Genomic DNA, 19,877 nt, shown 5'->3' with positions numbered 1-19,877 from the left:
TTGACTTATTGTAGATGTTGTCACCCCCATCTTACAGAGAGGGGATACTGAGGTGCAAAGTTGTCTAGACAATTTGAACTCAGGCAGTCTGACTCCCCTGTCTCAAGACTCAAGCTCCATGCATGGCACCTCACGCACAGGCAACCATTGATGGTTTGGAGTGCCATCTTCACATCTGGCACCATTCTGGGCACCAGGGATACAGAGGAAGTCCTCACCACAGCTGGATGCCATCCTTGGGGACTGGAGTGGCAGGGTCCAGGACCTTCTCTACTCTGGCTCATGAACTCCCTCATGAGCAGGGTTGCCAGGTAGCTAAGGCTGACTTTCAACTCTGGATCTTCCTGCCTCCAGCTCCCAAGTGCTGGGATTACATGCTGATGCTCCCATTCCTGGCTGACCTGTCCTGCCTTTAAAAGCCTTCCCAGTCCTCCTGCTCTGTGTGTGGCGAGGCTAAGGAGTAGTGTTTAATGCCTTCCCTTCTGTGCCTCATCACCTGGCCTAACTGATAATCCCCAAGAGGCCAGCTGTCCTGGCACATCTGTAATCCTGGGAGTTGGGAAGCAGAGGCAGGAGGGTCCCAACTCAAGGCCAGCTCTAGCTAAATAGCAAGATCCTCTCTCTCTCTCTCTCTCTCTCTCTCTCTCTCTCTCTCTCTCTCCTCTCCTCTCCTCTTCTCTCTCTCTCTCTCTCTCTCTCTCTCTCTCTCTCTCTCTCTCTCTCTCTCTCTCTCTCTCTCTCTCTCTCTCTCTCTGTGTGTGTGTCTGTGTGTGTGTTTACCATTCAGAAGACACAGCATTGGCAGGGTGTCAGTCTTCTCCATCCATTCCCATAGTGACCTCCAGAGCCAGGGTGGAGGAAAGTCAGCAGTGGGGGCCTCAGAGACTCTAGTAGCTGTATTCAGCCATGGTTCATCTCTGTGTCCTGCCCTGCTCTCCAGTCCCAGGACTAAGGGATGCAGCTTGACCCTCCCTCTAATGTATGTGTCCCTGCCTGAACCCTCCCAGGGTTCCTCATTTTTTACAACATGAAGGGAACACACACACCCCTGACCATCTGCCTGCACCTCCCTCCCCTTCCAAATCTCAGGCAGGCATGGCAGGTGGGCACCTCCTGCTCTACTCTTGCTTAACTTCTTTCCCTCTTCCTTCTTTTGCCCACCCTGTCCTCTCCAGCTGGACTGCTCTCTTTCCAGCCTGGGAGAACTCTTATTCATCCAACAAGACCCAGGTTAAATGGTCCTTCTTTTTTTAATGGTTCTTTCTTGGTTTGGTTAGTTGGTTTTTGAGACAGGGTCTCATGTGGTTCAGGCTGGTCTTGAACTCATCAGATAATTGAGGCTGACCTTGAACACTTGACCTTTATCTCTTAGGTACTATGATTATAGGTGGGAGCTCCCATGCCCAGCTTACACATCTCTTCTTTAAAAGCCTCCCCCAGATCCCCTTCTGTGTGTAGTGAAGGTGTGGAGTATATAATGTCTTCACTTCCATGTCCCTACACCTGGCTGAATAAGTGGCCCCAAGCCAGGTTCCTCCCAAAAGTGTAAACAATGCACGGGCCACACAGCTGCATGAGCCTGGGCTGTGGCTGTTGCGCCAGGCCACCCAAACCAGAGGAGACAGCAGGTGAGATTTGGCTTAGCCTCCTCACCTTGGAATAAAAGGCTAGGCCAGGCCACACGGTAGCAATGGAAGAGCCCTGACTCCCCTGAATATTCCTTCCTACCCCAGCATTCCATGCACCTTTTTGTGGGTTCAGGAGTAGCATTTTACCCTCAACTTGGGGTGCCAGAAACATCAGATGGCAGGTGCGTCTTGCCTGAGGGTACCGTGGAAGTTCCAGGGACAGCATTTGGTGAGCAGGCCTTTCCTCTTCCTACCTACACGCCGTGAGGATAGGTGGAGGTGGTGATCACTGTCTGTTCCTTCCCCAGGTGCCCCTGAAGTCACCATGATGTGGCCCCCATCAGTCACTTTCTCTCTGTCCCTGCTGCTGCTGCTAGGCCAAGCCCCATCTGGCAGGCCACAGTCATCAGGCACCAAGAAGCTCCGGCTGGTGGGTCCAGCAAACAGGCCAGAGGAGGGCCGCCTGGAGGTGCTGCACCAGGGCCAGTGGGGCACTGTGTGTGACGATGACTTCGCTCTCCAGGAGGCTACAGTGGCCTGCCGGCAGCTGGGTTTTGAGTCAGCCTTGACCTGGGCACACAGTGCCAAGTATGGCCAAGGGGAGGGTGAGTGACGGGAGACACCGCCCCACAGGATGCAAAGAGATGGGAGCCAGCTTCTTTCTCTTAGGACAAGGCTCCCTGAGGCTCCAACAGAACTTTCTAGAAGCCCATTCAGTTCAAATGTCCTCTTGAAGAGCCTTCCTAAGTAGAGCTGCAGAGGACCTCGGCTCTGACCTTCCCAGTCTCCCTTGGATTACCAGCATCACCATCACTAACTGCAACTTCTCTGAGCAGAGTGATTTGCATATAATGGGTGTTTAGACAGTGACAGACAGAAGGACAGACAGATGAACAGGTGGGTCTGATCACTAGATCGACCTACCACTATCCAGACAGTTTCTGTGGACCCGACTCCAAGAGGAAGCAGGCAGTGGGCAGGGGTGTGAATACTAAGACGCCCCCCCCCAAGAGAACCAATTCCCTTCTTCTCCCTTGCTCCTCAGTATTTGATAGTGTAGGGTCCCACCCAGGAGAAGGGTGTCTCTCCCCTCATCCTTGAGCTCCCCTCCCCTCCCTGGCAGGCCCCATCTGGCTGGACAATGTACATTGTTTGGGCACCGAGAACACCCTGGACCAGTGCACATCTAACGGCTGGGGTGTCAGTGACTGCAGACACTCGGAAGATGTTGGGGTGGTATGCCACCCACAGCGCCAGCGTGGCTACCACTCTGAGAAGGTCTCCAATGCCCTTGGGCCCCAGGTGAGGAGGCTGTCCAGGTCCTGTCCTGAGCTGAGGGCTGGGCAGAGCAGAAAGCCTCCTGCAGGGTGAGCCTGGAGGAAGGCGAAGGAATGAAGAGCGCTGGGCTGAGCGCAATCCTGACCTCAGCTTAGTGAAGAACCAGTCAAGGGACCAGACGCTCGGCCTGCTGGGAACCTCAGAAGCTGTTCCCCATGAGGGACGTGGGGCAAGGGGGCTGCTTCACCCACAAGGCTTGGCCACAATTGCTGCCTCTTCCCAGCACAAACAACCCCAAGCTAAAAACAGCCCAAGCCAAACAACAGTAATGGGCAGGGTAGCAAGCTGGCTCCCACCCTCTGCTGCCAGGCAGCCTCTGCCTGAGGACAGCTGGCCCTGGCACACTGGATCTACAATGGGCCACCATGGGGGTTCCACACTGGCTTAAGTCACTCAGGGATAGGGTGGTGGGTCCACAGGATACAGAGGATGGTCTCAGGCAACAGTTCGTGCCCATTTCAGCTCTTGTCTGGGTGGCACAGGGAAGACCCCTCCATGCTCAACAAACACCCCCATCCTCGAAGGGCTCCTGTCTTGACCCCAGTTTGATAGATCTGAAAAGAGGAGGGAGAGGATCTAGACGAACCAAGACTTTGGCTCCCACTTCCCCTGTAGCCTTCAGTAAATGCTTCCCTCTCTCTGGGCCTGACAATGAGGGGAGGGAAGATGGTTCTGAGCCTGGCTTTCTCAGGAAGATCTGCAGCTATCTACAGGAGGCTTACAGAGGGCCTACAGGACCCTAGGGATCTGGCCTGTGGTGACGTGACTCTATGCCTTGCAGGGCCAGCGGCTGGAAGAGGTGCGGCTCAAACCCATCCTCGCCAGTGCCAAAAGGCACAGCCCTGTGACTGAGGGGGCTGTGGAGGTGCGGTACGAGGGCCACTGGAGGCAGGTGTGTGACCAGGGCTGGACCATGAACAACAGCAGGGTTGTGTGCGGGATGCTGGGCTTTCCCAGCCAGGTACCTGTCAACCATCACTACTACAGGTAGGAGGGGCAGGGTTGCCAAGCTGGTCCTGTGTGTTTGCGTGTGTGTGGCGTGAACCTTGAAGGGTTCAGTGAGATTCTGGAGGGCCACACGGATAGGGTGGAGGTCTGTGGCAGAGCAGTCCTCACGTGTTGGAGGAAAACACACCAACTGAGGACATCTCCTGGACTTGCTGAGTTATGGACCCTTCAAGATAGCTAAGAGTGAGCAAGGAACTTCGAGGTCCTGAGACTCATCTAGAAGTGGTCAGAAAGTAAAGTCCACACTTGCCAAACCAATAGAAAGAACCGAATGTGGTACCCAATGAACACAATTGAATGGGAAACTTTGTGTCCCCAGTTAAAAGGACTTTACTGAAGGTCCTTACAGTGTAGACAGAGTGTATCCTGGTCTTGGCTCCATCAGGAACTAGCTCTGGTTGGGGTAGACATGGCCTCTGCTGGGACTCTGAGCTGTCCCGGGAACTCCTGCTCTGATTCCAGCCAGACCATAACTGGGTTGCATATAAGCAAGGTCCCTGGGTGGGGTGTTTGCGTAAAGCAGACATAAAAATACTCTGTCAGAAATGTGGCCAAACTGTCACAGAAGATCACATCGACTCCATAAATAACCCCCACCACCCCAGTCCTACCAGCTGTGTCAATGACACCCTCAAGCCTTTCTCAAGACAGAGGACTCCCCCTGGGGGCCTGTGAATCATCTAGCTGCCCCACCCCTATTGGGTTGCCAGGCTTCATCTAGGCCATTGCAAGTCCCTTGCTTCTGGCTTAGAGCAGCGTGGTTCTGCATCAAAAGCATGGTGAGCAGCCACGTGACTCTGTCCTGGGGATGATGGTGACATGGGCCCTTGGCTCCCCACCACCTGGTAACTGCAAATTAGGCCCTGCTGACTTACTGCCCTTCAGCAGAGCAGCCCTGGTTACAGCCTGGATGGCAGTTCCTGCCCCAATCCCCCCAACAAGGCTCTCCACTGCTCTCAAGGGGCCTTTCCCAGCTCTCTTCTCTCAGGGACCCCCTGAAGGATCCCTTCGTGTGAACTGAGAGTGGCAAGAATGAGTTGCATATTCCATGGCAGCCTCGCCACAGTGGAGACTTCAGAGGGAGAAACAGAGAGGAAAAGAAAGAGAGGAAGAGGGATGGGGAGGAGAAGATCTGGGGGAAAGTCTACGAGCTGTGAAGTCTGCTATAAACTTCAGAACTGAGGAACCAAGTGGGGGGCGGAGGATTCTTGCACCCCTCCCCACCGTATCTGTTTTCTCTACCACAGAAAAGTCTGGAATCTGAAGATGAAGGATCCCAAGTCTAGGTGAGGAGGGGTATTTTAGGGGGTAGACATACATGTGGCATGAAGTGCCTCCCCCTCCTCCTCTGATCTCTTTTCTTTCTCTCCCCTTCTCCCCTGAGCTCCCTTATTCCCATTCAAGCCCTCCACTCATACTTCCTTGTCTTCCAGGCTGAATAGCCTGACAAAGAAGAACTCCTTCTGGATTCATCGGGTTGACTGTCTGGGGACAGAGCCCCACTTGGCCAAGTGCCAGATACAGGTGGCTCCAGGAAGGGGCAAGCTTCGGCCAGCCTGTCCAGGCGGCATGCACGCTGTGGTCAGCTGTGTGCCGGGGCCCCACTTTCGCCCACAGAAATCGAAGCCCAGGCGCAAGGAGTCCCATGCAGAGGTAGGCCCTAGGGTACCCTTGACCAGCCTGAAGGTGGCAATCCTTCTCAGCAGTGCCCTGCCCAGTGGGTAGAGGAGAGAGGAGCTGGGTTCACAGAATTAAAGAACCTTGGGTTTTTTTTTTTTTTTAAAGAAGATCATTTATCATCCCACCAGAGATGGAAAGTTGACATCACTTGCCATGGATAGAAGACAACTGTGAATTAATTAAATTGTAATTAAATTGTAGCTGCAGAAGTGAAGGTATTGAACCTGAGCCTGGCCTTTTGTTTAAAAAAAAGTAGGCGAGAGCCGGGCAGTGGTGGCACATTCCATTAATCCCAGCACTCAGGAGGCAGAGACAGGTGGCTTTATGTGAGTTCAAGGACAGCCAAAGCTACACAGAGAAACCCAATTACAAAAAAAAGAAAAGAGGGAACCCATCTCCTTCTCCCCCACGTCACTGAAGAAGCAGAGGCTGAAAAGGGATAATTGTGGGAAGTCAAAGGCAGGATTAGAAACTGGGCCTTGGCTCTGGCCTTGAAGCTTGAAGGAGCCCCATGCCAAAGTCCACCCTGTGGCTCAGTGCCCCTGGCTGCCCTTCCTGAAGCCGGCTTTCTCCTCTTTAGCAGGAGCTGAAGGTGCGCCTGCGCTCTGGGGCTCAGGTGGGTGAAGGCCGTGTGGAAGTGCTCGTGAACCGCCAGTGGGGCACAGTCTGTGACCACAGGTGGAACCTCATCTCAGCCAGCGTCGTGTGCCGTCAGCTTGGCTTTGGCTCTGCCAGGGAGGCCCTTTTTGGGGCCCAGCTGGGCCAAGGTGAGCAAGGAGGTATGGGGTATGTAGGGGGGATCCAGATATGCCGCTGGCTGTCTTGGTGGCCCAGAACAGAAAAGTCACAGGTGTGATTTAGAGGAGCTTCACACAGTACGCTCTTCCCTGCAGGGTTAGGACCCATCCACCTGAGCGAGGTACGCTGCCGGGGGTACGAGCGGGCCCTGAGTGACTGCCTTGCTCTAGAAGGGTCCCAGAATGGTTGTCAACATACAAATGACGCTGCTGTCAGGTGCAACATCCCCGACATGGGCTTTCAAAATCAGGTGGGTTTAGGTCTGAGCATGTCCTTAGGCAGAGTCTGGGCAGCCCTCAGGGCACAACCTGGAGCCAGGGGGAGGGGTTCGGAACAGCTACTGCTTCTGCTGTGGTGATCCAAGTGCCCTTGGGGCTGGCCTGAAGAACTCTCTTCCGTCACCTGGCCCACATATATTGCCCTGGATGGCAGAGAGACGTGGGACTTTATGGCAGACACACTGCCTCACACTCCCAGGTCCTGAACAAAGTTGAGAAGGAAGGTGCTTTAAGCCAGGGCCCTCTGAAAGCAGTGCTGGGGAGTGGCACCGGGGACTGTGGGCAAAACTGCCGGCATCTTGGAAAATGGTGCTGACTCTCTAAAGCAGTGACAGTCAACAAAGTGGCAGTTACAAACACCCTTGGCAAACAGAGTCATCACTAATGGTGGGAGGATTAGGTAGGAGGAAGGCAAGCGCCAGGACAGAAACCCCTGCCACAAGCACTCGAAGTCAGATTTCTTTAGCGCGCAGGGCTATCACACACTAGCTAATGAACTAAGCTCATACCAGAGGAGACGGGTGGCGGTGGCCTGCAATCCTGGCTTCTCCCCTTGAACACCTCTGACTTTTATAGGTGCGCTTGGCTGGCGGGCGCAACCACGAAGAGGGAGTGGTGGAGGTGCAGGTGGAGGTGAATGGGGTCCCACGCTGGGGGACTGTATGCAGTGACCACTGGGGGCTCATGGAAGCCATGGTTACCTGCCGACAACTTGGCCTGGGATATGCCAACTTCGCTATCAAGGTAGGCTCCCGCTGCCTCCTCCTGTAGAGCCTCAGCCCCATGGGCTAGCAGGACTAAACTCTGCCAGAGCTGCTGGCCATTCCTTCATTCAGCAGTCACTCACTGAGTGAAGCTATGAGGGTTGGGGATGCTGTGATAGGTAAGAGCCCAGGTGAGGGAAGCCTGCTCAGATGGCCTGCTGTCTATCTTCATCTGTGGGGAATACAGTTAGCCAGGTCTGTGGCCAGCAAAAGTTTGACTCAGTTGAGGAAATGAGGGGCCCAGGGATGCAGTGTGCTCTCCGGAGAGAAGACTGCATAGTGCAAGGGTAAATGTTACAGGGGCAAAAATCATCATAGCCAACGGGCCTGCTGCTGGGCGGTGCAAGGGCAGACTTCACTCAGAGGCCTGGGCTCTGCCCTGGTTGGGGTGAGAGGAGCAGCTGGGAATGGGGACACACTACCTGATGCAGGAATGAGGGATCCGGCTTGTCCTGATCAAGCAGCAGTGCTGCCTTCTTGGAGGTGGACAGGGCAGTGTCACAGGCAGCAGGGAATTGCCCCAATGACATAGACTTTTAATATCAGAGGGGTTCAAATGTGACATGGATTGCCCATGAGATTTTACAGCCTGTGCCGGACTGCCTGGTGGGGATGGCTTGATGGAGGCACTGGAATGACGTACATGGCAGTCCGTCTCTGCTCTGATTGAAGGATGCTGGCTGTCTTCCTAGGATACCTGGTACTGGCAGGGAACACCAGAGGCCAAGGAGGTGGTGATGAGCGGGGTTCGCTGCTTGGGCACAGAGCTGGCCCTTCAGCAGTGTCAGAGGCATGGGCCTGTGCACTGCTCCCATGGCCCAGGACGCTTCTCAGCAGGGGTCGCCTGCATGAACAGTGAGTGATGGGACGGGTGGGTGACAGGGTCAGGGACGGGACACAGCAGCTCCCTATTCGCCAGCTGTGCAGCTGAAAGCCTGCCCTGCCCACCTCCCTCTTGAAGTCTCTGTGAGAATGAAAATTGAAAAACACAAAAGCACAAGGAACTAAAAGAGGGCTTTTGAGTTGGGGATCGTGAACAACAGCTTTAGAAGAGTGGAACAGACCCGGAAAGGCGGCCACCATCCCATTTCGTGAGGGGAATGGCTTTTCTAGGAACTGCGTGTGTGCTGAGTTACAACAGAAAATGAATCCATTGCTGTTTGTAGGAAATACTTTGAAATGCGCTGTAGAGGATATGCAAATGGGAGGCACACAGAGCCTAGGGCCAAGCCATGGCATTTACCCAGCAGGCTCGAGGACAAGACTATTTTGTGGCAAGAGTTCACCCCACAGACCCAGATTCTCAGGGTAGCAGCGTCTGTTTGACACTGACCAACACAGCCGGAGCCAAGATAATTACATCCAGCCCAAAGGCTGCAGGCTGGCACCAACCCCGGAGGCCACTTGACCTTCTTCCCAGCCACGCTCCAACCCTAAGACATCTTAACCCGTCAGTGATCAGGCCCTTGGGAGAACCCTGGGCCCACCCTTCTCACCCTCCCCTGAAGGAGACAGGATGTCAGTGGTGCCCTCTCCACCCAGACCTCACGGCATGCTGGTTACCTGCTCTCAGTCCCCCTGCTTGGCAACCTCAGACTTTCCCTTTCCTCCAAGGCAGCTGTCTTCTTGAGCACATCTGGTGCTAACAGCTGGGCAGGTAGCCAACCAGCAGCTTGTACTCACCCCACCTCCTCTCTCTCCTCCATCCCTCCCCCCTCTGTCTCTCTCTGTCTCTATCACTCCCTATCCCTCCCTCCCTCTCTCCTCCCTCTTCCTTCCTCTCTCTCTCTCTCTCTCTCTCTCTCTCTCTCTCCCTCCCCCCCCCTCCCTCTCTCCTCCCTCTCCCTCCCTCTCTCTCTCTCTCTCTCTCTCTCTCTCTCTCTCTCTCTCTCTCTCTCTCTTTCTCCCTCTTTTTTGTTTTCCCCTCCCTCCCTCTGAATGCTCTCCTTTCCTTCAGGAGCTCAGGTCTGTCAGTGGCCCTATCCTGGATTTCTCCAACAGAAGCCACAGGAAGTCCAAGTGCATGAATACTGAGTGACACAACAGGCATCATGCAGCATAGCATACTCCCAGCCTGGCCTGACACACAAGCCAGTGTCCCATCCGCTCTCTGACACAAAGGCATCATGCAGTGTAGCACACTCCCAGCAAGGACAGACACACAAGCCAGTGTTCCCATCCGCTCTCGACACAACCGGCATCATGCAGTGTAGCACATTCCCAGCAAGGCCAGACACACAAGCCAGTGTTCCCATCCGTTCTTATCCACACAGAGTCTTTCCCCCAGCTGCCTCGGCCCAGATAGCTAAACCCCCCACTGCTGTGAGGAAGGCCATACCAGTCTCCACGCTTAAGGCCAGCGAGGGTAAAGGCTTCAGAAGCAAGAGCCCCTTAAAGGGGAAGAGAGAGGCTGAGCTGACTAGTGAGACTTAGGCACACCAGATTTTTTTTTTTAAAAAAACTAAGATTATTGTTATTGTTGGGGGGGGCGGTATGCATGTAACTTTTGAGAGTCAGTTCTCTCCACTTGGAACAAAAGGATTGAACTCAGGTAGCCGGGCATGCACTTTTACTGGCTGAGCCATCTTGCTGACCTCAGGTTGGCCTCATGCATGCAGAGCAGCCCTGGAGATACTCTGGGTGCCTGGGACGCCTGTGGTAGTGGCTAGGCTAGAATGGACCAACTAGAGGGAGCATGGGACCACACTGCAGCAGCCTGGACAGCACAGTTGAGGGGCAGGCTCCAGGGAGCACGGGACCATACCGCAGCAGCCTGGACAGCACAGTTGGGGGGCAGGCTCCAGGGAGCACGGGCCCATACCGCAGCAGCCTGGACAGCACAGTTGAGGGGCAGGCTCCAGGACCAAGTCCTTCATTTTCCAATCTGGTCCTCTGGCTCCAAGAGCCACCAAGAGACTGAGGCCCAGGAAAAGACAGGACTTGGCTGAAACAACCAAGTCAGGTATCAGTAAAGCCTTAGAAAAGCTCTTACCCACTAAGCTACTTGAAAGCACTTTGTACGATTTTTTTTTAAAAAAAAAAGCATTTTACAAAAGAAATAATAGCTTACATCCATTTCCTATTTACTGCAGGACAATGTGCTACGTCCATTACAGATAGTACCTATTAATATTACCAATATGATTCCCACCTTGTAGATGGCAAACATGAGACACAGAAGCATTAAACAGTCACAGAGCCGGTAAATGACAGCACAGTCAGAAACTCAGGAATGGTGAAGGCTGGCTCCAAACCATGACCTCCACCATGACAGCGGAGCTGCCTATCATGAGAACTCACATCCCCTGACTCAGTTGCCCTTGTCCGGTGCTCCTTCGGTAGTCTGGGGGAGAGTCTGTGCTCAGGCTGGAGAGCAAGCTCTGCTGCCTTCTCATTGCGCCCCCCACCTTGCCCCCTACCGCCCAGCTGCCCCAGACCTTGTGATGAATGCCCAGCTGGTACAAGAGACGGCCTACTTGGAGGACCGTCCGCTCAGCATGCTGTATTGTGCGCATGAGGAAAACTGCCTCTCAAAGTCTGCTGACCTCATGGACTGGCCCTACGGACACCGGCGCTTGCTGCGCTTCTCCTCACAGATCTACAACCTTGGCCGGGCCGACTTCCGTCCCAAGGCTGGTCGCCACAGCTGGATTTGGCACCAGTGCCACAGGTTGGTACCGGCCCACACTTGGCTCTAGAGGGTGAGGGACGAAAATGGAGTCCCAGGACTAAACAGTTTGGTTTTCCCTGGCCTCAGGTAAATTCCTGGTTAAGTCTGCTTTTCTAGCCTCCTGGCTAGCCTTACTCCAGGAGACAAGGGGAATCCCTGGAGCATCTACCTGCCCCCACACCCTTACAACCTTCCTTGGATGTAACCATGTGGATGGCACGCATGGGGCCAATTGCCCACAGCAATATTACAAAGAGATGTGATTGCCAGTAGTTGGTCTCTGTTAGCATGGTGTTACACATTTCCCATATTGGACCTTAGGTGGCCCCAGTCTTCAGAAGCTAAGTAAAATGGGGACCCCAGAAACCTGGAGACCCCAAATAGAATGGTTGCTCTGCAGAAGAGATTGGCAGGTTTCTGTAATAACAAGGTGAAGCCTCAAAAGAATGGCAGGGAACAGTCTGGTACAAAAGGAGAGGATGAGCATCCTTTCTTATAAGGAAGCTCCAGACCAGAAAGAGGAGAGGCAATGTCTGTGACAGAGGTGGAGTGGGAGGGATTTGTACTATTTTCTTTCAGGACATAGCCGTGTGTAGGAAAAGCTGAGAGGAATGGGCAGAAATTTGGGGACTTGGCCTTGACTGAGTTAATAAGCACCTTTTTTGGTAACACGCACTTACCATCTGGTAACTGCCATTACCACTGGATTGGAAAATATGGCAGCAATTTGGTCCCAGGCTGACGGAGCAGAGTAAATTCTCTCCCCATCTTCTTCACTATGAGGCCATTTCTGGGCCAACGCCTCCCAACCCCACCTCTGCCTTGGATCCTAGAGCCAAAGTCCCAACCTTCTGAAGGCTGCCAGGGGCTGTTTGTACTATTTTTTTTTTTAAACATACCTGAATTAAGATTCCGAGTAAAGGGGACAGCTGAGCCTTGCTGCCTGACAGGCAGGAGTGTCAGCAAAGAAGTCTGTGAGCACGCTAATCTTGGGTTTGGGAAGGGCACTGCCCTGTGATTATGACTTTCCTCCTTGGGTAATGACGGGGCCTCAACCTTCCCTGCTAACCTCTCCAGATGACCCATTCCTGTCGCTGTGGGGTTGACAGCTCTGCTTCTTCCTCAGGCACTACCACAGCATTGAAGTCTTCACCCATTATGACCTGCTCACGCTCAATGGCTCCAAAGTGGCTGAGGGGCATAAGGCCAGCTTCTGTCTAGAAGACACAAACTGCCCCACAGGTTTGTGGGTTCCTATTCACGTAGCCTCCCGCGGCACTCTAACGGATCTCTCAAGTACCTTTGGGGTCAAGCTCCTCTCTTCCCTGCTCACTAGCCCCAGGCTTCTGAAGAGTACAGCTTGGCAATAGCACTCAGGGCAATTCAGAAACTTCAATTTCTGCCTTCTGAAACCTTCGGCGGAAAGTTCTCATTTCCTCTCACTTCTCAGCACTCTGTACCACCTTAAAAGACTCAACACGTTCAGCAGCTCTCGGAGGGTGGGAATGTGTTATTTCCTGCTTGTACCCCACAGTCTGATCCCTTAGTAATGTAACCGGGTAAACACCAGACCTTCTGAGGACTGGTGGACGGAATCAAAACCCACACTTCTTAGGCCAACAGAGTTTTACTAGAGCATCCAAAGTGTCACTGTCCTTGTCACAGATGTAGTTTGCCCGCGCCAAATTCAGCTAACATGATTCTATACTCAGGCAAGTCATTTACCTGAACCATAGCCCCCAAACTCATGCACCTGGCACAAGTCCAGAGGTGGTAAAGCCAGTTTGAAGACTAACTGCTGAAGCCTACGAAGGACCACGCAGTGCCTGGTCACACGTGCCTTCTTGATGCCATAATTACGTACTCTCCCTTACAGGAGTGCAGCGGCGTTATGCGTGTGCCAACTTTGGGGAACAGGGAGTGGCTGTAGGCTGCTGGGACACGTACCGGCATGACATCGATTGCCAGTGGGTGGATATCACAGATGTTCGTCCAGGGGACTACATCTTCCAGGTAAGGTCAAATTCCCAGCAGCTACAGATGCTCCGGGCTCAGAGGAAGGTGGTTTCCTGTGGGATCCAGCAGCTCTGTCCCTTTGAGGAGCTGTGTTGTAGGGGACGAGCCCTCACGGGAATGCCGAAGCTCTGGGCTTGGGTCTCTATTCAGTGGACACTGGGCAATTCCTAGTCCTCATCTGGGAAGAGGACACTGACACTGATGTGCACTTCCTGAGGGTGACTACAGACCAGCACATCAGGGTACAGAAAGGCAGCTCTGTAAAATAGTAGGCAAGGTGTAAAGAACCTTCCATGTCAACTCACTCAGAAAGCACATCACCTACCTTGCTGTCCCCTCCCCTGCAGGTGGTTGTGAACCCCACAAACGATGTGGCGGAGTCCGATTTCTCCAACAACATGGTGCGCTGCCGCTGCAAGTATGACGGGCAGCGAGTCTGGCTGCACAACTGCCATACAGGTAACTCAGCCGTGGTGACGACGGCTTACGAAGGAGGGAGCTGGGAAACTTTCTAGGTACCTGGGTGTGACTTGTGGTATGCACAGATGGCTATGGATGGGATGACATTGGTCGGACCGTCAACCTCTCCACCCAGCGACTACACCCCGTTATGAATGACTGACTGTAAAGTGAATTTCCAGTCTCAATATCTTTCCTATCCTCTCAAGCCACAGCAAGATTTTCTTTTCCTGGCTGGGTGTAGTAGTACATCCCTTTAATCCCAGGATTTGGGAGGCAGAGGCAGGCAGACCACTGAGTTAAGGCCAGCCTGGTCTACATAGGACAGCCAGAGTATGTAGAGAAACTCTGTCTCAAAAAAAAAAAATATCCTACTGCAAGTGCTGGCTTTGGGGGGGCCTGGGCAGTTTGGATGCTCAACTTACTAAACCTGGATGGAGGTGGGCGGTCCTTGGACTTCCCACAGGTCAGGGAACCCTGATGGCTCTTCAAGCTGATGAGGGAGAGGGACTTGATGGGGGGAGGGGGAGGGAAATGGGAGGCGGTGGCGGGGAGGAGGCAGAAATCCTCAATAAATAAATAAATTTAAAAAAAAAGAGAGAGAAAAAAAAGAAACTTAATGAACATAAAAAAAAAAAAAACTTTTCTTGTCATCTGTGCCCCCTTTCCTGTAGTTTTCCCGAACTGCTGCCTTCTCAGGGAAAGTTCCCCTTGGTCTCTACTGTTCCCTCCAGCTATAAGCTGGGCAGAGGAAGGAAGCAGCTGCCTTTTGTACAGAATCCTTTATCCTATAGTTGAGCAGTGTCTAGACTTGCTAAGGGTGTGTGTGTGCTGAGCTGGCCTTTCTGTCAATGTTTGGAGACCCTAACTGTGTTGATCAGGCTCAGACAGTAGAATCAGCAGAGGGGGTACAGGCATACAAACAGATAACCCTAATATGGTGAGCCTCCCCCAAAGGGTATAAAGTAGCTGGGGAGCAAGCAAAACCTGGAGGCTAGATGTCAGGAAGAGGCATTTGAGTGGGGTTCTGGAAGAGGGGGAGTTAGAGAGGACAAAGAGCATCCTATGTGACTGCCTTCTAAACTCGGCCCACTACACCACTCTTTAAGACAGGAAATTGCAACCTGAGGGTTCCTTTCTTTTTCTTTCTTTCTTTCTTTCCTTTCTTTCTTTCTCCTCCTCCTCCTCCTCTTCCTCCTTCTTCCTTCTCCTTCTTCTTCTTTTTAATACTTTGTGTATGTGTGTGTGTGTGTGTGTGTGAAGGTATATGCACAAGTGCAAAGTGTCCATGGAGCCTCGAGGCATTGGATTCCCCTGAACTGGAGTTACAGGCCATTGTAAGCCCTACAGTGTGGTGCTGGGAGCCAACATCAGGACCTCAAGAGCAGTGTACACACTTTACTGCTGAGCTATTCCTCCAGCTACAGATTTTTTTCCTTTAAAATTAAAAAATTTTGTTGTTTGAAAAGTATTGGTATGCAGTTCAGGTTGGCCTTGAACTTGGAGCATTCTCTGCCTCAGCCTCCTAGGTCCAGGCATTACTGAGGACAGGCACGTGCTGCTCTGCCTGGGTAGTTTTCTTTTCTAGAAACAGATCACTGAAGTGCTCTCCAGGGAGGGGCTACAGGAGGCCGTGCTGTGATGAAGCATTCCCTGGGATTCCAAGGCCCTGGGATAACAAGGCACCAGGGCTGGGGTCCTGATTCAGCGACAGGGAGCAATTCCTGGTTTTTCCATCTCTGAAACAGGGACACTGACGCTTACATCCCATGGGCTTCTAGGAACCACACTGACAAATTCCAGTCAAGGAACAATGTTTGTTTTCAAATTTCTTCCATGGTATTGAGTTCACATAGGCGCGTATTCCAGGGGCTAGGCAGGCATCCTATCACTGAGCTACATCCCTGGTCTCATTTGTTTTCAAAGTAACTCTCTGGGGGAGAATGAGAAGGAGCATTTAAGCTTCACATCTGGGTAACTGAGTAAACTCTGCTGACAAGAATGTGAAAGGAATTGGGACAACAGAGCCTCCATATTTGGCCTGCCAGGGAACCAGGGCAGTGATGAAGAACAGAAAAACAATGCCAGGAGGTAGAGCCCAACAGAGTCCTCACACAAACGTCAGAGCTCACTGCAATGCACCTGAAGGAGCACATTAGAGGACTAGGAAGCAAGTGACGCTGAGCCCAGGGATAAAGGAGTGGAAAACTACTATCCCCTGTAAGCTTGTAGGGGGAAGGGGCATCTGGGAGCCAGGCAACAGCTAGCACCATTGGGGAAGGTGAAGCAGGTTGGAGCTATAGTCCCGGGCAATCCCTGCCACTCCAGACCCACAGCAGAGGAGATGGCTGGCCTTTCCACCCACTCCCAACCTCCTGTTGCTGTTGAGTTTCCAGGTAGAAACCAGGGACAAGGCAAGTAGGGTGGCCAGTTCCCAGGGCACGGAATGAACCTGGAGAGGGAACAAAGCACTGGCTAGCCCTTCCCACTCGATAGACCGTGTCTGTGCCCATGACTGGCCGGATGGAAAGGGGCTGCTGTGGGTTTGGCTACTTAGCTATTTTCCTTTGACCCCCAGGAGATTCCTCCCGACCCAATGCAGAGCTCTCCCTGGAGCAGGAACAGCGACTCAGGAACAACCTGATCTGAAGCCAGTACTGCACAGTCCCAGCTCAGCTACACACCAGATACCTCAGCTTACGGGAGCCGTGCCCTTCACAGAGCCCCGGCGCACAGGACAAGGGGCCAGTGACAAGGAGCACCGAGAACCTGCTCAGGAAGCATTTTGATGGCCAGATCACCACCCTGGATGGCAGCACTCTCAGGATGGCTCTAAGCCTCTTCCTAGTGCCTATGGCCTATATAGCATGGCCTTGAAGCTTTGGCCAGCTAAGCCTTCTCTTCCTTAAGGAGACTCAATCTGTTTTAAAACGTGATGCACAGTTCTCAGTTTCAGAAGCTCTAAGTTCCGTAGGGATGAACTGTGGCCAACGCCCCATCTGAGTGGTGCTCTGAGGACCACTTAGATGTCCTGGAGGAGCGAGGACAGAGGACCAAAGAACACAAGAAGTGGTGTCAGCTCTCTGTAACGAACTCTGTGCAAATAATGGTGTCAAAGTCACACCTGGCAGAGAAGTTGGTGAATGCAGTCCCCCACCTTATTCCCACTTAGAACTCACACCTCAACCCCTGAAGCCTCTTCTTCATTCTGTCCCACACCAGGTGTCTCTAACACCCCTGAACCCTCAGGCCTCCCTCCATTTCCTGATGGATCAACCACCCCTCAGTACTGGGGCTGAGGTGGGAGGCAAGTCTCACAGGAATGGCAAGACAGGGCCTTTCCTGCAGAGCAGCGAGAGATCAAGAAGACAGCTGAGGTCACATAAACTCTGTCTCTGTCAGGGCCTCTGCCAAAGGAGCCAGCAGCATGTTCCACATCTGGCAGGCAGTCCTGTCTGTTAGGATCACTCACATCACAGGGTTAGCCTAAATTTCAGATTTAACCAAGGCCACTTCACCTTAAACAAACTTTGCAATTGGGAAGAAAGTGTCAATCAAGTCACTCTGCAGGAATACAAAAGACAGGCCTGGTAGAGTTAGGAAAAGAAGACTGGGGAAACCAGAGGCAAGAACTCTTAATTTAGTCAAGGGCCGAGCCTGGGAAAGGCCACCGACCACATGTGAGGTGGCTGTGCTCCATTCTTGCTCAGGTGATATAAGACCCCAGGGTCTTCTAGGGCATGTCTGGACCTTTTCTCTACTGACATGCGCACAGATGATCCTTCTAGGTCTTTCTAATGCCAATAAAGTTTTCTCATTACAAAGACTAGCCCAGTTGTGCTCCTGCAGTTTCCAGTGCCCTGCACTCTGCCCTCTTCCCTCCAGAGCTGGACCAGGCTGTTTCCAGAGTCGGACACCAATCTGCTTTACAGTTACCACCCTCTACCCCAGGCTCAACTGAAACTGGGGTCAGAAAGGTTGAGAGGTGATGGGGAGGAGTAAGAAGGTACAATCCAAAGACTGTAAACTTTTATAATAGAGGCTACAAAACCAAATGAATGGGAGCAGACAGAGCTGATTTACAAGATGCCCCTCCCCACAATACATAAGCTACCCCGATAGTGAACAGGGACATGCTTCAGGGCTGTGAATACAAAGCTCCCTTCTCCATTTCTTCCATTCCTCGTCTCCTTCATCTGGCCAAGGAAGCCTATTTTGGTGTAGTAGTTTAGTTTAGGTAAACAAGGGAAGGACTGATTTCCTGTCGGGTCCAGCAAACAGTGACAACATTATACTCACACATGAAGCTAATGGTCCGAGAAAGAATGTGCGGCTAGCTGGGGGTTGGGGTGGGAGTGGAGACTGATGACTAGGTTTGGGCAGGGAGCTTACCCTCGGCTTCTTGTTAGATCTAGTTTCTAAGAGGCCAGAAAAAGCAGGCCGGGCGGATAGTAACCAGCAGCACGGGCCTCAGCCTCCCTGCCCACATCACACAGCTGGTAGGTGCAGCGGTTCTAATTCCTGGAAAAAGCGATACAAGGGCTGGGCTGTTAAACTTCTGAGCTGAAAGAGAAAGACACAGAAAGGCTTGCAGCTGGCATGACATAACTAGATGAGGAATGCTAACAGAATACCAACCGCCACATTCCAGACAGAACCAAAACCTCAGATGATATTCACCTTGGCTAGGAAGCTCCCTCCTCAGAGACTAACCTCCTAATGTCACAAAGGCCTTCACGGTAGGGAGGGAAAACTAAAATCCACAGGAACTGTAACTTTCTCATGTAAATTATATGTAACCCTGAGATTTAGATGTTCACCGTACACAAAACATACATGTACAGCAGAGATCGTGAGATGCCATCCCTAATAGCTAACATTTCCTTCACAGCAGCCACCCCATTCCAATAGCTCTGCTGATTTTAGAGCGGTCTGGTCCGTGAGACAGTGGTGGCATACACTCTCCACTGCTCTGAGAAAGCTCAGCTTAGACATGACCAGGGATTTGATCCTCCACGCACAAGCTCAAGGCAGTCTAGGCCACACCCGGGACTTCTTACCACTGGCCAATATACAGCAACCCCAACCACTGGAAAAATGTAAGCAAAAGTACATTTTAATCAGAAATAAAACAGTAATGTCACATAACTTTCAAATGTTGATTTAAAAAATTTATTCTCTGAGACTGACTATAAGAAGAACCCTGAGAGTTAAAAGTAGCTGATCATCAGATGGAAGACAGGTTGCTAGGATACTTGATGAGAAAACAATTGTTTTGGAAATGATGAGACTTATTTAAAACCTCGGTATTACACATGTGGCTGTACATATCATTAACAATGCTTTAAAGGGCACTAAACAGTGAACAAGAAGTACTTTCACAGACAAGTGACAAGATCATTCCGTTTGTTGTCCAAACACAGCCTGAGAGTAGAGCTCAGAGGTCCATGTTCAGCACATGTGTGGCTGTAGCTCTGCTATCTAACATGGGGCAGGGCGCCAAAACATGCTAAGTATGAGCCTTAGAAGTAGAAAGCAATGTTGGGCCGGAGTGATGGCTTAGCAGTTAAGAGCCTGGCTCTTCCATAGGACCCAGGTACAATGGTGGTTCATGACCATCTGTAATTCCAGTTCCAGGAGATCTGACACACTCTTCTGGCCTCCACAGTTAACCAGGCATTCACAGACATGCAGACACAACACCTATACAAATAAATTAATAAGTCAATGGTAGAATCCTTGGCATTTTCTTTCAATGTACCCTCTGTTCAAACAGACGTACCGATATTAGCTAGGTCTGTTCTATGAAGACAGAGCACGAGCCCTACAGGTACAAGTCAAAGACTTAAGTGGAAATAGAGGACCAACACAACACCGTATTTCCCCACATAGGGAATGGGCACTCACTGTATAGGGCCACTGGAAAAGGAAAGCTGGAACAAGAGAGACAATGCTAAAGAACTGTGACAGGATAGGTCAAGACTCAGACCCAAGGCCAGAGTCATTTGAGGAATATTTGAAGAGCCCCATCCTACCATGTTCTACACAAAGCTAATAACCCATCATTGTCATGGGCAAAAGAGGCTTCAGTGTGACACCACATCCCGCCTCCTCAGCACCCCAAAGACTAGCACTACCATTTCTTCAGCCCAGAACTCCCCTCCAAGCTATGAAGAAGGCAGATGCGAGACAAAAGGCCTGAGCTGGTGGCGCTGACCCCTTCGTGTCCTTCTGGGAA

At 52.1% G+C, this 19,877-nt stretch overlaps 1 protein-coding gene across 2 annotated transcripts; it reads left to right on the top strand.

Moving 5' to 3' along the window:
- Positions 1 to 1,953: 1,953 nt before the first annotated feature.
- Loxl4 (lysyl oxidase like 4) lies at positions 1,954 to 16,687 on the top strand. Of its 2 annotated transcripts, none has more exons than XM_005352307.2 (14): positions 1,954 to 2,233; positions 2,752 to 2,930; positions 3,748 to 3,953; positions 5,222 to 5,260; positions 5,408 to 5,627; positions 6,238 to 6,421; positions 6,548 to 6,702; positions 7,307 to 7,474; positions 8,187 to 8,349; positions 10,921 to 11,164; positions 12,291 to 12,406; positions 13,041 to 13,177; positions 13,528 to 13,639; positions 16,218 to 16,687. In XM_005352307.2, the coding sequence occupies exons 1-14, from the start codon at positions 1,954 to 1,956 to the stop codon at positions 16,286 to 16,288; spliced, it is 2,274 nt and encodes a 757-aa protein (XP_005352364.1). In that variant the 3' UTR covers positions 16,289 to 16,687. The 2 variants fall into 2 exon arrangements, with proteins under 2 accessions (XP_005352364.1, XP_005352365.1); XM_005352308.2 differs by having other exon boundaries at positions 6,235 to 6,421.
- Positions 16,688 to 19,877: the final 3,190 nt, after the last annotated feature.

Source organism: Microtus ochrogaster, chromosome 8 (assembly GCF_000317375.1).
Source record: "Microtus ochrogaster isolate Prairie Vole_2 chromosome 8, MicOch1.0, whole genome shotgun sequence".
Lineage (NCBI taxonomy): Eukaryota > Metazoa > Chordata > Mammalia > Rodentia > Cricetidae > Microtus > Microtus ochrogaster.
Note: the sequence above shows the minus strand (reverse complement) of the source record. Positions and strands in the feature narration are given on the sequence as shown.

Excerpts from the sequence above, each read along its gene's own strand:
- Loxl4 (XM_005352308.2), top strand. The coding sequence starts at position 1,954 with ATGATGTGGCCCCCATCAGTCACTTTCTCTCTGTCCCTGCTGCTGCTG. Across the intron at positions 7,475-8,186 it reads ATGCCAACTTCGCTATCAAG|GATACCTGGTACTGGCAGGG; the intron begins GTAGGCTCCCGC and ends CTGTCTTCCTAG. Across the intron at positions 13,178-13,527 it reads CAGGGGACTACATCTTCCAG|GTGGTTGTGAACCCCACAAA; the intron begins GTAAGGTCAAAT and ends CCTCCCCTGCAG.